Below are 15,332 nucleotides of genomic sequence, written 5' to 3' on the forward strand. Positions count from 1 at the left end.
ATTCAAGAGTTTTTCTTTATTTTCACCATTTTCTACATTGTAGAATAATAGTGAAGACATCACAACTCTGAAATAACACATATGGAATCATGTTGTAACCAAAAAAGTGTTAAACCAATCAAAATATATTTTATATTTGAGATTCTTCAAAGTAGCCATGCCAAGAGTGTGCAAAGCTGTCATCAAGCCAAAGGGTGGCTACTTTGAAGAATCTCAACTATAAAATATATTTTGATTTGTTTAAAACTTTTTTTTGGATACTACATGATTCCATATGTGTTATTCCATACAACACTCACTCAGATTTTTTGGGGTTATATTTGACATGTATATATATTAGATATAAAATGCAAAGTGTGCCAGCTTCAGACTGTAAGATTGAGAAATGTTATAAATACTTTATCAGATGTGTTTGCAGGTCGTCGGTTCTTCAGGAAGACTAAAGAGACTCCCAGTTGAATCATTGTTATCATATACAAATATATTCCATTCCCTCTTCCATATACAAACTCCTGTCCCACTAGCTATATACAGTATTGTGCAAGCTTAGGAGGGGGAAATGTCACCAACATAAGACATGTTCGGCACAAAGATTTTTTTTTACAGAATTCTTTTGCCTCATTACTTACAGATATATCAAATGATACATTAAAGGGCAATCATGACACTTTTCAACCTTATATTCATTATCTCCAGCACCAAACCAGTGTCTGCATATGTGAAAACAGCGCGTTTCTATGATCTGTGGTTAAAAAGATAAGAACAAAGGTCCTAAAAAATGCTTCTCTGTGACATCACAGGGTAGCATAAAAATGTAAAAAACCATTGATTAGCCAGAGGGCATTTTCTTGCTCCTCAATACACTGCGCATCTCATAGTGTTTGAGAATCACAGTTTTTTTTAAATGTTGTAACTTTTGATGATGTCATCTGGGAGAACTTTAAAACTTTATATTTATTTCTACAAAGCATAGAAATGCACCCTTTTCACATATGTAGACACTGGTATTGTCCTGGAGATAATGACAATTAGGTTAAAAAGTGGTGGAATTGCCCTTTAACCCATTACAGTCTAAGCCCTGTCTAAGCCGGGGAGGTGGGGTGGGGTTCTACTAAGCTATATGTAATTGTTTTAAGAAGGTCATACCAAGGATCATTTTGCTATTTGATTTTGAACTTTAAAACCCCTTGATGTATCCCCAAAAATATTACAAAATAATTTTGTGCAGAAAAATGTTTGGCCTTGCTATTAGCCCATACCAACGCATTGAATAACATATTCACTACATGGAATAACAGATAAAGGAAGTTTGTTCGAGAGTGTCTGTCCTATATCTGAAAGATATAAGAAAGATCAGGAAACATTTTTTTTTTTTTTTACATGTATTTAACCCCTTATTTTTGGCACTAAACAGTCTCCAGATATACAGTGCTTCCATTTTATTTCAACTGGTACAGGGAGAACTTCAACTGACATGTTCGTGAGAGTCTCACCTTTCGACAGAGGGGTCATATTAGTGTGTAGCCCAAACTGTTCGGACGCTAAAGACAGAAGTTGGCAGATTGGCTGTACCGATTTCAGACGAGTCCCAAGAATCTGGTGGGGGTCGTAGAGCAAAAGGGTTCAGATGCTACAGACGATTTTGTGAGAAGACCACTGCTCTAGCTCTGTCACCTTTCACCGCAGATGCAAAAGTGTGGCATCGGCTGATGCGGTGGATTGAGACACATCCCATGCAAAAACAGATATCTCTAGTTTATATTGATAGATTTTTATGGGGATTTTTGTATTATGCTAATTAGATGTCTGTGGGGCGCAGACATCAACTCTAGGGAGTTAAATAAATAATATAGGGGTAAAATTATTATTTACTATAGGCTTATATACTGTAGGTTAACTTAATGTGCTCAGATTTATATGGATTTCTGATCAGGCCGCAAGCATACAGATAATCTGCCTATGCACTTCACCACAGCAAGGTTGTCACAGCAACTACATGCCCCACCCTGCAGGACAAATTCTTACCGACATACTGTACAATCAGTCAAAGTCACAACACTGCCATCCTCTCTTCATAACTCTGACCTCTGACCGCACATTGTCAAGCCCTGAAGAACAAACAAACTGGATTTATCCATTTGGCCCCCCAGATAATTCCAGGAATGAATTGTGGTTGGTCTGTATTTCACAAGCCTTATACTGTACATGGGTAGAGAGTTAACTAAAGCAGGCCACATTACAGCAAGTAGTAGTGGTAAGGTGTAAGATATAAAAACAAATGGACTGCAAGTTGACCGGAACCCTCAGGACATTGTCTGTCATGAACCTCGAAGCCATCCTTGTCATTCCCTAAACCTAGTCCCATACATGGACTACTAAACACACAATAAGCCCTCTTGTCTTGTCAAACAAAAGGCACCCAGCTATAAAACAAAACCAAACCTAAAATTACTCCACAATGTAAGTGAAGAATTGTTGCAACTAAAAAGAGGGTGCAGTGTTGCCGTGGCGATCAGATCTTGCTGTTCTCCAGGTGCGAGTCGATGTGCTTGATTAGGGCGTCGTCAGGGTAACCCATGGGAAAGATCAGCTGGCACAGAGGGCAGCTCCTCATGTCACTCTCTTCTGTCTCCATCCACAGCTGCAACAAACACGCACGCACGCACGCACGCACACACACACACACACACACACACACACACACAAACATTCAGGTCAACAAGCAGTGTGGGTCTATGGCAACAATCAATGATAATAGTTTGACCATTTAGGTCATTTCATGAAGAAAATAAGCTTATATGTAAAAGTGCATCAGAACATATGTCATGTTACACAGAGAATTTCCCATGAAATAGCACAGTGCAGGAAGACATTGGCAAGTCAAGGGCAGTTTATTTTCAAAGAGAGAGATTTTGACTGACCCATTTTACAATTTTAGAGAATGTTTTGATATAATAAAGATATTATTATACAGTATATTTGGGATAGAGTGTGCGTGTGACTCACATTGATGGAGGGCCAGGACTGGGCGTGCTCTGTGTGCAGGTAGCCTGGCGGGTGGCAGGTCAGAGTGTTGGGTCTGGATGGGATGGGGAAGGCCGAGCAGGACGCTGGCCCCTTCATGACCCCATGAGCTGACACACTGTTGGGCACGCCCAGTGTCCGTGGGGGGCTGATGGGGTGCGGACAGGTCCACTCTTCCTCGTCTTCAGAGGACTGCGGAAGCTGGGGGGTGGGCGTAGGGGGTGGCAGGGGCTCAAAGTGCAGGTGAGACCTGGGAGAGACCTCGGACAGGGGGAAGGGCAGCTCTCGAGAGTGGCAGGAACTTTCGTGGAGGCCCACCTCACTCCCTGCCCTCTCTAGCCCAGACTGGAAAGCTCGGAGCTGGCCTCCTCTGTGGGGTGACCCTCCATGCTGGGAGCCTCCATGCTCATGCTGCTGATGCTGCTTTGAGTAGCCGGAGTCCATGTAGGGCCGGGGCTTGGGCAGGGTGGACACGGGGTCCAGGCTGAAGCGCGGTGGCCGCTGGTAGGCCGAGGGGTCGGCCACCTCGGAGTAGCTCCGTCGGCCCTGGAAGCTGGCCCTCAGGTGGTGGCTGGCTGGCCGGCAGGAGTAGGAGGCAGGCCCATCGTTGACGTCCAGCAGGGGCGAGCGGCGGTGCATGTCCGGGGAGAGATGCTGCGGCTGGAGCACCGGGGAGCGGCACTGGGCAATGGGGGAGTGGTGCTGAGGAGGGACGGGGGAGTGGCGTTGGGGGATGGGGGAGTGTCGCTGGGGCACAGGGGAGTGGCGTTGGTGAGGGATGGGAGATGGGGGGTGGGAGTGGCGTTGGACTGAGGAGACAGGAGAGACACGGGGAGTCAGAGAGCAGCTCACGAGACAAGACTCCCTGTGGCTGTCTCTGGAAGACCAAAATTATAGATTCTCGCCAAAATAGGACTAGAGCCTGTTGTTATTCATAATTACATATGAGAAGTAACTAGGGTCAGGAGGAGTTTTGGTCTGGTAAAATCTCTAGCAATATCAGATAGTGTATATATTTTTGATAATGATGAAGAAAAAGTGTGTAATCTTTCATATCTATTTTCTTGAATAACATTCCTGTACTTCTCTCTACTGTGTGTAAGACATGCTGCGTTGCTCTGGATTTGCAGTGCAAATGTTTGTCTGATCAAAAGACATAACTCAATTCGCAACAAGAGGCACACTCAACAAGATATGCAAAAAAGAAACACCCTTGAATAGATTTATTTTCCGCTTACCTAAGACACAGATATAAGATGATGTAGACAATTTTTACAGTACATTATGTTGTGCTTCCTGTAACCATAAGATAACTATCAGCCATCTAGCTAAAAACAAGACTTGCACCGATGAATCAGAAGCATCTCAAAGGGGAAACGTATGGTTCTGTGGTTGTGAAAAAACGTATTTTAAAAAAAGAGGGGGGTTGCTGTGCTCTCAAACTATCCACAGAGACTTGAAATACAGAGAAAACACACTCGAGGAAGAGGATTTTTTTTTTTTGTATTTCAGTACATATACTGTATTTGTAACTCTGCAACCCCAGGAGAGTAAAAAAACAGCTGCAGGCCTACTTATATATTTTTATCTTGAAACAGTGCTGAGTATGAGCTGAGTATGTAGTTAGAGAGGCAGGCTAGTAACCGGAGGGTTGCTGGTTCAAATCCCTGAGCTGACTGGGGGTAAATCTGCAGGGAGTGAGCTGTAAGCCATAGTATACTGTACACTAACGTTCAAAAGTTTGGGGTCACTTTTTGAAAGAAAAGCAAATTTTTTTGTCCATTAAAATAACATCAAATTGATCAGAAATACAGTGTAAACTGCTTCTTTAATCAGAACAACAGTTTTCAGCTGTGCTAAAATAATTGCAAAAGGGTTTTCTAATGATCAATTAGCCTTTTAAAATTATAAACTTGGACTAGCTAACACAACGTGCCATTGGAACACAGGAGTGATGGTTGCTGATAATGGGCCTCTGTACGCCTATGTAGATATTCCATTAAAAACCAGCCGTTTCCAGCTACAATAGTCATTTACAACATTAACAATGTGTAACTCAATATTAGGAAAGTGTTCTTATTGTTTTGTACACTCAGAGCATGCATTAGGGATAAGGAGCAACACCTTTTCGGATTGGGGTTTGCGGTAAAGAGATAGGTGAGAGAAAAGTATGTTGATATGACACAGGAAGAAAAAGGTGTCGATTGAATGTTTCCAGTGGACAAAACTGGTTGCAACAATGTTATTTTAGCGTCTTTGTGATGTCATGGTAAGGTTGTATAGTGATTGTTGATGTTTAAATTTTTTTTAAATATGTTATTAAGATGTAAACTTCTATAGGGATTCTGCTAACCTGTTAAAGTGGGCCATATATCATTTTCTAGAGATGTTACTAACCTGGGCTATGCTGCTCCTGAGAGACCATCCTCAAGATCTCTTTTTGTTTGGAGCTCAGTGCCTGTAGACGTCCCAACTCCTCAGTTAGCTCTGTGTAGGCTAGCGCCAAATTCACCCTGCAGGGGGAAAGAACAGAGTCAATCAATCAGTTGGAGAGATTGACTGCATCACTTCTAGATTTCGTTAGAAATATGAATGTGTTAAATTAAAAATGGTCTATTTAATAAACTAACATACAGCTCTGACAGACCCCTGTCTTAGTCTCCAGTATCTATGCTTCAATAGTCTATGTGCCGGGGGGCTAGGGTCAGTCTGTCCTGGTGTAATCTGATCTTAAGTATGCTCCCTCTAATTTTCCCATCTCTCTCTCCCCTTCCGGAGGACCTGAGCCCTATGACCAGGCCTGACGACTCCTGGCTGTCCCCATCCCCAGTCCACCTGGTCGTGCTGCTGTTGCAGTTTCTGCTGTTCTGCCTGCGGCTATGGAACCCTGACCTGGTCACCGGACGTGCTACCTTGTCATGCTGCTGTTCCAGTTTCTGCTTTTCTAGCCTGCGGCTATGGAACCCTGACCTGTTCACCGGACGTGCTACCTTGTCCCGGACCTGCTGTTTCGACCCTCTATAACCACTGTGATAATTATTTGACCCTGCAGGTCATCTATGAACGTTTGAACATCTTGAAGAATGATCTGGCCTTAATGGCCATGGACTCTTGCAATCTTTACCGGGCACAGCCAGAAGAGGACTGGCCAACCTCAGAGAGCCTGGTCCTCTCTAGGTTTCTTCCTAGGTTCCAGCCTTTCTAGGGAGTTTTACATAGCCACTGTGCTTCTACAGTACATCTGCATTGCTTTCTCTTTATGGTTTTAGGCTGTGTTTCTGTATCACTTTGTGACATCTTGTAGTGGTCTGGGTGTAGCTGGTGCAGAGGAGTCAGGCTCAGGACAGCAGAGATGAGTAACACAAGTAACTTTACTCAAATATTCCAATAACATGTCGTAATACCGAGCCCACAATAACGGACCGAACATACATAAAACAATCACGCACAAAAACCATGGGAAAAACAGAGGGTTAAATAATGAACATGTAATTGGGGAATTGAAACCAGGTGTGTAAAACAAAGACAAAACAAATGGAAAATGAAAAGTGGATCGGCGATGGCTAGAAGGCCGGTGACATCGACTGCCGAACGCCGCCCGAACAAGGAGAGGGACCGACTTCGGCGGAAGTCGTGACACATCTGCTGATATAAAAAGGGCTGTTTAAATAAATGTGATTGGTTGATTAATATATACCCCACAAGACATTAAAGTTTCAAGTTTTAATGTCACATGCACAAGTACAGTGAAATTGTCACAGTATCCACGGAAGATGGCGCCCCTCCCCAGTCGGGCGGCGCTCGGCGGTCGTCGTCGCCTGCCTACTAGCTGCCACTGATCTATGTTTCTATGTTGTTTGGTTTTGTCTGTCTAGGTCTGCACCTGTTCCTTGTTTGTAATTAGTGTGGGGGGGTATTTAGTTTCTCCATTTTGGTCAGGTATTCGTGCGGGATTGTTTTGTGTCATGTCGAAGGGCTGTTGGTATTTACGCTGCCTGTTTGTTCAGCGTTTTGTGGAGCTGTCAATTTATTATTGCCGGGCTGCGCCCCGTTCTCTTTATTGTTTTGGAGCTGTGCTCCTGTCGGGTGTTTAGGCACACCCAGTATTACGACTGCCTATTTTTCCCATACGGTGTTAATAAACATCTGTGTTTTTGGACCTCTGTCTCCTGCCCTTGACTCTGACCCTTCCTGCTACACTGATAGTCGTGACAGAAATGCCTTTCTTGCAAACTCAAAACCCAACAATGCAATAATCAATAACAATGTAATACTAGAAAAATGTGTTAAAAAATAAGAAGAAATATGAAGAACACAATAAGTAAGTAAATAAGCATACTATATACAGGGTCTGTTCCAATACCATATTTAAAATGCGCAGGGATACTGGAGTGATGGAGGTAGATACTGTATGTATAGGGGTAAGGTGACTAGCCAACAGGATATAAGATAAACAGAGTAGCAGCAGCTTGTATGTGAGTGGGTGTGCGTGTGTCAGTATAAATGTATGCGGATATTACAGTGCATTCGGAAAGTATTCAGACCCCGTCACTTTTTCCACATTTTGTTACGTTACAGCCTTATTCTAAAATTGATTAAGTACATGTTTTTCCTCATCAGTCTAAACACAATATCCCATGAGGACAAAGTGAATACAGGTTTTGAGAATTTTTTGCAAATGTATTAAAAATTTAAAACAGAAATAAATTATATACAGGGGCGGCAGGTAGCCTAGTGGTTAGAGCATTGGGCCAGTACCCGAAAGGATGCTAGATCGAATCCCTGAGCTGACAAGGTAAAAACTGTCGTTCTCAAATTCTTATTTACAATGACGGCCTAGGAACAGTGGGTTAACTGCCTTGTCTGAACAAGGCAGTTAACCCACTGTTCCTAGGCCGTCATTGTAAATAAGAATTTGTTCTTAACTGACTTGCCTTTAAATAAAGGTTAAAGGTTAAATAATTAACATTTACATAAGTATTCAGACTCTTTGTTATGAGACTCGAAATTGAGCTCAGGTGCATCCTGTTTCCATTGATCATCCTTGGGATGTTTTTACAACTTAATTGGAGTCCACCTGTGGTAAATTCAATTGATTTGACATGATTTGGAAAGGCACACACCTGTCTATATAAGGTCCCACAGTTGACAGTGAATGTCAGAGCAAAAACCAAGCCATGAGGTCGAAGGAATTTTCCGTAGAGCTCTGAGACAGGACTGTGTCGAGGCACAGATCTGGGGAAAGGTACCAAAACATTTCTGCATCATTTAAGGTCCCCAAGAACACAGTGGCTTCCATCATTCTTAAATGAGAGAAGTTTGAAGCCACCAAGACTCTTCCTTGAGCTGGCCGCCAGGCCAAACTGAGCAATCGGGGGAAAAGGCCCTTGGTCAGGGAGGTGACAAAGAACCTGATGGTCACTCTGACAGAGCTCCAGAGTTCCTCTGTGGAGATGGGAGAACCTTCCAGAAGGACAACCACCTCTGCAGCACTTCACCAATCAGGCCTTTATGGTACAATGGCCAGATGGAAACCACTCCTTAGTAAAAGACACATGACAGCCTGCTTGGAGCTTTCAAAAAGGCACCTAAAGACTCTCAAACCATGGGAAAAATATTTTCTGTTCTGATGAAACCAAGATTGAAATCTTTGGCCTGAATGCCAAGCGTCACGTCTGGAGGAAACCTGGCACCATCTTTTTCGGTGAAGCATGATGGTGGCAGCATCATGCTGTGGGGATGTTTTTCAGTGGCAGGGACCGGGAGACTAGTCAGGATTGAGGCAAAGTACAGAGAGATCCTTGATGAAAACCTGCTCCAAAGCACTCAGTGGCCACGCAGTCTTGGGGGAACAGGGAGTACAGGAAGGGACTACGCACACACCCCTGTGGGGCCCCCACATTGAGGGTCAGCGTGGCAGAGGGGATGTTGCCTACCCTCCTGGGGTCGGCCCGTCAGGAAGTCTAGCATCCAGCTGCAGAGGGAGGTATTCAGACCCAGATTCCTAAGCTTAGTAACGGATTTAGAGGGGACAGTGTTGTTGAAAGCTGAGCTGTAGTCAATGAACAGCATTCTCACATAGGTATTCCTCTGATCTAGGTGGGTGAGGGCAGTGTGGAGAGCAATTGAGATTGCGTCATCTATGGATCTGTTGTGCCGGTATGCAAATTGGAGTGGGTCTAGGGTGTCTGGGATGGTGGAGTTAATGCGTGCCATAACCAGCCTCTCAAAGCACTTCATGATTACAGAAGTGACTGTTACAGGGCGATAGTCATGAAGCCTTAGAGTTCTTGGGGACAGGAATGATGGTGGTCATCTTAAAACATGGGGGGATTACAGACTGGGACAAGGAGAGATTGAAAATTACAGTGAATATGCCTGCCAACTGCTCCACACTGTGAGACCGTGCCTTGGAATAACGTTGGGCCCAGTGGCTTTGCGGGTGTTGACCTGATTAATAAAGACCTTTCTCACGTCGGCCTCGGAGAAGGGAGTTCACCATGCAATCATGGCTCTATATAATACTGTGCGTTGCCTTGAATTTATTTTGGACTTGGGGACTATGAAGAGACCCCTGGGAGAATTAACACAGAGGTTGGCGCTGAACTAAAGGACATGGTTACCGCACACAGAGCTATCGTAGACAACTCTGAGGCTACGGCCGAGGACAGGAATAAGTACAAGATTTCCCGCAATGACCTCTGTAGAGTCTTCAAACGAGCAGAAGGACATTATAGGAATAAGGTGGAATTATACTACACAGGCTCCGACGCCTGCTGCATGTGGCAGGGGCTACAGTCCATTACGGATTACAAAGCAAGACCCAGCCATGATCTACCCAACGATGCCTCTCTTCCAGACGAACTCAATGCATTTTATGCACGCTTCGACAATAACATCACCGTACCCTGTGCGAGGGCCCACACCGGACCTGTGGAGGTCATAGTGGGACATCTTGTACTTCTTCCTGTCCTCGGCCGTAGCCTCAGAGTTGTCTACGATAGCTCTGTGCGCGGTAACCATGTCCTTTAGTTCAGCGCCAACCTCTGTGTTAATCCAGGGCTTTTGATTTGGAAAGCAGCGAACCCTCACCGTGGGGACAACGTCACTGATACATTTTCTATATTCTCCCAGGGGTCTCTTCATAGTCCCCAAGTCCAAAACAAATTCAAGGCAACGCACAGTATTATATAGAGCCATGATTGCATGGAACTCCCTGCCATCTCAAATCACTCAAGCAAACAGCAAAATGTGCATTGAAAACACATTAAATAGCACCTCACATCACAATGCCTCTCCCGTTTCTGACCTAAATAACTTGTAGACCTACAGTATGTACACTGAGTATACAAAACATTAAGAACACCTGCTCTTTCCATTACTGACTGACCAGGTGAATCCATGTGAATGCTCTGATCCCTTATTGATGTTGTTAAATCCACTTCAATCAGTGTACATGAAGGGGAGGAGACAGGTTAAATAATAATGTTTAAGTCTTGAGACAATTGAGACATGGATTGTGTTTGTGTGCCATTCAGAGGGTGAATGAGCAAGACAAACGATTTAAGTGCCTTTGAATGGGATATGGTAGTAGGTGTGCGGCTTTCCTTTATTTTCTAGTGTTCTGCTCCGCTAGCCAGCACCTCGCCTTTATAGGTGTGCGTTTCTTTTTTCTAGATTATATGGTAGTAGGTGCCAGGTGCACCAGTTTGAGTAAAGAACTGCAACGCTGCTGGGTTTTTCACTCTCAACAATTTCCCGTAAGTATCAAGAATGGTTCACCACCCAAAAGGACATCTAGCCAACTTGACACAACCGTGGGAAGCGTTGGAGTAAACATGGGCCAGCATCCCAGTGGAACGCGTTTGACACCTTGTAGAGTCCATGCCCCGACGAATTGAGGCTGTTCTGAGGGCAAAAGGGGGGAATGCAACTCAATATTTAAAATGTGTTCCTAATGTTTGGTATATGCAGTGTACTGTACTGTATATGTACTGACATGTACATACTGTATGTACGCGTGTATTCTTATTTTACATTCATGTAATTCGGTCCTTGAGCTGTTCTTGTCTATTAATGTTCTGTATTATGTTTTGTGTGGACCCCAGGAAGAGTAGCTGCTGCTTTGAAATCATGCTACTACATTGCTTCAAACGTGTACACACTAATGTGTGAGGTTACCTGACTTAATGCATTCCAGTTTTCAAATGTCTACGGTTATTCACACTTGACGTCTATCCAAGCAGTTCCTTACTCATCTCCAAATTGACTGAATACCAATGACATTGTTGATATCATTGCGTAATACAATCATACAAATCACATATGAATCACACTATTGTGTAGCAGTTAGCCGTACAGTAACTCTCGCACTAAATACACTACAGTTAGTGCTAAATACGGCTGCTAGAATCCTGACTAGAACCAAAAAAATTGATCATATTACTCCAGTGCTAGCCTCCCTACACTGGCTTCCTGTTAAGGCAAGGGATGATTTCAAGGTTTTACTGCTAACCTACAAAGCATTACATGGGCTTGCTCCTACCTATCTTTCTGATTTGGTCCTGCCGTACATACCTACACGTACGCTACGGTCACAAGACGCATGCATCCTAATTGTCCCTAGAATTTCTAATCAAACAGCTGGAGGCAGGGCTTTCTCCTATAGAGCTCCATTTTTATGGAATCGTCTGCCTACCCATGTGAGAGACGCAGACTCGGTCTCAACCTTTAAGTCTTTACTGAAGACTCATCTCTTCAGTAGGTCCTATGATTGAGTGTAGTCTGGCCCAGGAGTGTGAAGGTGAACGGAAAGGCTCTGGAGCAACGAACCGCCCTTGCTGTCTCTGCCTGGCCGGTTCCCCTCTCTCCACTGGGATTCTCTGCCTCTAACCCTATTACAGGGGCTGAGTCACTGGCTTACTGGTGTTCTTCCATGCCATCCCTAGGAGGGGTGCGTCACTTGAGTGGGTTGAGTCACTGACGTGGTCTTCCTGTCTGGGTTGGCGCCCCCCCTTGGGTTGTGCCGTGGCGGAGATCTTTGTGGGCTATACTCTGCCTTGTCTCAGGATGGTAAGTTGGTGGTTGAAGATATCCCTTTAGTGGTGTGGGGGCTGTGCTTTGGCAAAGTGGGTGGGGTTATATCCTGCCTATTTAGCCCTGTCCGGGGGTATCATCGGATGGGGCCACAGTGTCTCCTGACCCCTCCTGTCTCAGCCTCCAGTATTTATGCTGCAGTAGTTTATGTGTCGGGGGCTAGGGTCAGTCTGTTATATCTGGAGTATTTCTCCTGTCTTATCCGGTGCCCTGTGTGAATTTAAGTATGCTCTCTCTAATTCTCTCTTTCTTTCTTTCTTTCTTTCTTTCTTTCTTTCTTTCTTTCTTTCTTTCTTTCTTTCTCTCTCTCGGAGGACCTGAGCCCTAGGACCATGCCTCAGGACTACCTGGCATGATGACTCCTTGCTGTCCCCAGTCAATCTGGCCGTGCTGCTGCTCCAGTTTCAACTGTTCTGCCTGCGGCTATGGAACCCTGACCTGTTCACCGGACGTGCTACCTGTTCCAGACCTGCTGTTTTCAACTCTCTAGAGACAGCAGGAGCGGTAGAGATACTCTCAATGATCGGCTATGAAAAGCCAACTGAGGTGCTGACCTGTTGCACCCTCGACAACTACTGTGATTATTATTATTTGACCATGCTAGTCATTTATGAACATTTGAACATCTTGGCCCTGTTCTGTTATAATCTCCACCCGGCACAGCCAGAAGAGGACTGGCCACCCCTGATAGCCTGGTTCCTCTCTAGGTTTCTTGCTAGGTTTTGGCCTTTTTAGGGAGTTTTTCCTAGCCACCATGCTTCTACACCTGCATTGCTTGCTGTTTGGGGTTTTAGGCTGGGTTTCTGTACAGCACTTTGAGATATTAGCTGATGTAAGAAGGGCTATATAAATACATTTGATTTGATTTGATTTATATATTGACAGAGCAGCCCTATTTCCAGCTGCCTAAATTTTACACCCAGGCATTTGCTTCACCATGGCAACGAGGCAGCTATTTCAAACAGCTCTGTTACAAGGCAACACCGGTGGTAATCGAAAACATAGAGAGAAAGGGAGGTGGTTGTGGCAGATAGATGCCAGCAGTGTGTATCTGCTATCCAGACAAAGATCTGACAAAAACATAGCCTATCTGAACTTACAAACCAATTTCCCAAAAGCTTTTTGTTATTTATTTGGACTTGAACACTATCATTTTCACATTGATGATGGTGGTAGATAAAGATGGTAAAATGACTGGTAAAGAACGGACACCTTATTGAATAAGGTGCTACAGTAGTAATGGAAAATGTGACGATTGGAGAAAGAAATAAGTCTCACATTCTATGGCTGTGTTTACATGGGCAGCCCAATTCTGTATGTTTTTTTTCCACATTAATTGCTCTTCTGACCAATCAGATCAGCTCTGAAAAAGAGCTGATGTGAAAAGATCTGATGTGATTGATCAAAATACCATTAACTGGAAAAAAGATCTGAATTGGGTTGCCTGTGTAAACGCAGCCTATTGGTCTTTGCTGTGTGATTTATTTTATTGTTTAACTTCAGCAGCGTTTTAGTATTATTTTACAGACAATAGTTAAATAAAGTGGTGTGATAAATGTGACTGCAGTGAAAAATAGAGTGCATCTTTCGTCTCCTTTTCAGAAATACAAGATGGCAAAGAATAGTTTGTTTAGACTGGACCGGTAGAACATCTTTCTTTGCTCTTTATCCAGAAGAGAAGCAATGATTTCGCCTATACTGTATGAACCATGTACTGTATCATCATTTCTAGCATAAATATTGCCCCAAACCTTATGTAATACTATAAAATTGGTTGACTTCTTACATTTGTGTAAGCACAACCCCATTTGGGGATGAAAAGAGGAAACTAGGGAGGAATTAGAAGACATTCAGTGCCTATCATAAGTATTCACCCTCTTTGATTTCTTCACATTTTAGTATGTTACAAAGTGGGATTAAATTGTCATTTTTTGTAAAGAATCTGCACAAAATACTCTAATGTCAAAGTGGAATATTTGTTTCATTCTGGGGGGGATTAATGAAAAATAAAACACTAATATACTTTGATTAGATAAGTATTCACCCTGCTAAGTCAAAACATATTAGAAACACCTTCTTGAGTAACTCGCTTAGAGCTTTGCACACCTGGAATGTGCAGTATTTGCCCATTATTCTTTTCAAAATTCTTCAAGCTCTGTCAAGGTGTTGGGGATCATGGCTAGACAGCAATTTCAAGTCTTGCCATAGATTTTCAAGCAGATTTAGGTCAGAACTTGGCCACTCAGGAACATTCACTGTCTTCTTGGTAAGCAACTCCATTATAGACTTGGCCTTATGTGGTAGGTTATTGTTCTGCTGAAAGGTGAATTCCTCTCCCAGTGTCTGGTGTAAAGCAGACAAGCAGGTTTTTCTCTAGTATTTTGCCTGTGCTTAGCGCCATCCATTTTCTTTTTATCCTGAAAAACTCCCCAGTCTTTGCCGATGTCAAGCATACCCATACCATGATGCAGCCACAACCATGCTTGAACATATGGAGGCAGTTACTCGGTGATGTGTTGTTGGATTTGCCCCAAACTTAAGGCTTTACATTAAAGCCAAAACGTGTATTCCTATGCCTTGTTTTTTTTCAGTATTACTTTAGTGCCTTGTTGCATACAGGATGCATGTTTTGGGAATATTCAGATGTTTTTATCTTTTCACTCAGTCATTTAGGTAATTACAACTACAATTACAACTACAATCTTGTTGATCCATCCTCAGTTTTCTCCGATCAAAGCCATTGAACTCGGTAGCTGTTTTAAAATCATCAATGGCCTCATGGTAACATCCCTGAGCAGTTTCTTTCCTGTCCTGCAGCTCAGTTCAGAAGGACAACTGTATCTTTTGATGTGTCTGGGTGGTTTAATACATCATCCACAGCAGAATTATTAACTTGGCCATGCTTAAAGAGATATTCAATGTCTGATTTGTTATTGTTACCCTTCTACAAATCACTGCCCTTCTTTATGAGGCTTTTTTAAAAGAAAAGTGGTGTGATAAATGTGACTGCAGTGGTCTTTGTAGTTGAATCTATGCTTGAAATTCAATATTTGACAGAGGGACTTTACAGATGTTGTATGTATGGGAGACAGAGGAAGGATTAGTCATTCAAATATCATGAAGTGAGTCCATGTAACTTACTATGTGATTTGTAAAGGCACATTTTACTCCTGAACTAATTTAGGCTTGCTTAAACAAAGGTGATCAATACT

At 43.3% G+C, this 15,332-nt stretch overlaps 1 protein-coding gene across 1 annotated transcript in view; it reads right to left on the bottom strand.

Annotated features, from left to right (window-relative positions):
* Positions 1 to 1,757: 1,757 nt before the first annotated feature.
* LOC115201046 (TANK-binding kinase 1-binding protein 1-like) overlaps positions 1,758 to 15,332 on the bottom strand; it is a 109,755-nt gene continuing 96,180 nt past the window's right edge. Inside the window, exons 8-10 of the mRNA XM_029764273.1 lie at positions 5,422 to 5,537; positions 3,007 to 3,833; positions 1,758 to 2,641 (exon numbers count right to left, since the gene is read on the bottom strand). Of these exons, the coding sequence (XP_029620133.1) occupies positions 2,513 to 2,641; positions 3,007 to 3,833; positions 5,422 to 5,537 (1,072 nt within the window). The 3' untranslated portion in view covers positions 1,758 to 2,512. The remainder of the gene's footprint in view (positions 2,642 to 3,006; positions 3,834 to 5,421; positions 5,538 to 15,332) is intronic.

The sequence above is a fragment of the Salmo trutta genome, chromosome 10, assembly GCF_901001165.1.
Source record: "Salmo trutta chromosome 10, fSalTru1.1, whole genome shotgun sequence".
NCBI classification, from domain to species: domain Eukaryota; kingdom Metazoa; phylum Chordata; class Actinopteri; order Salmoniformes; family Salmonidae; genus Salmo; species Salmo trutta.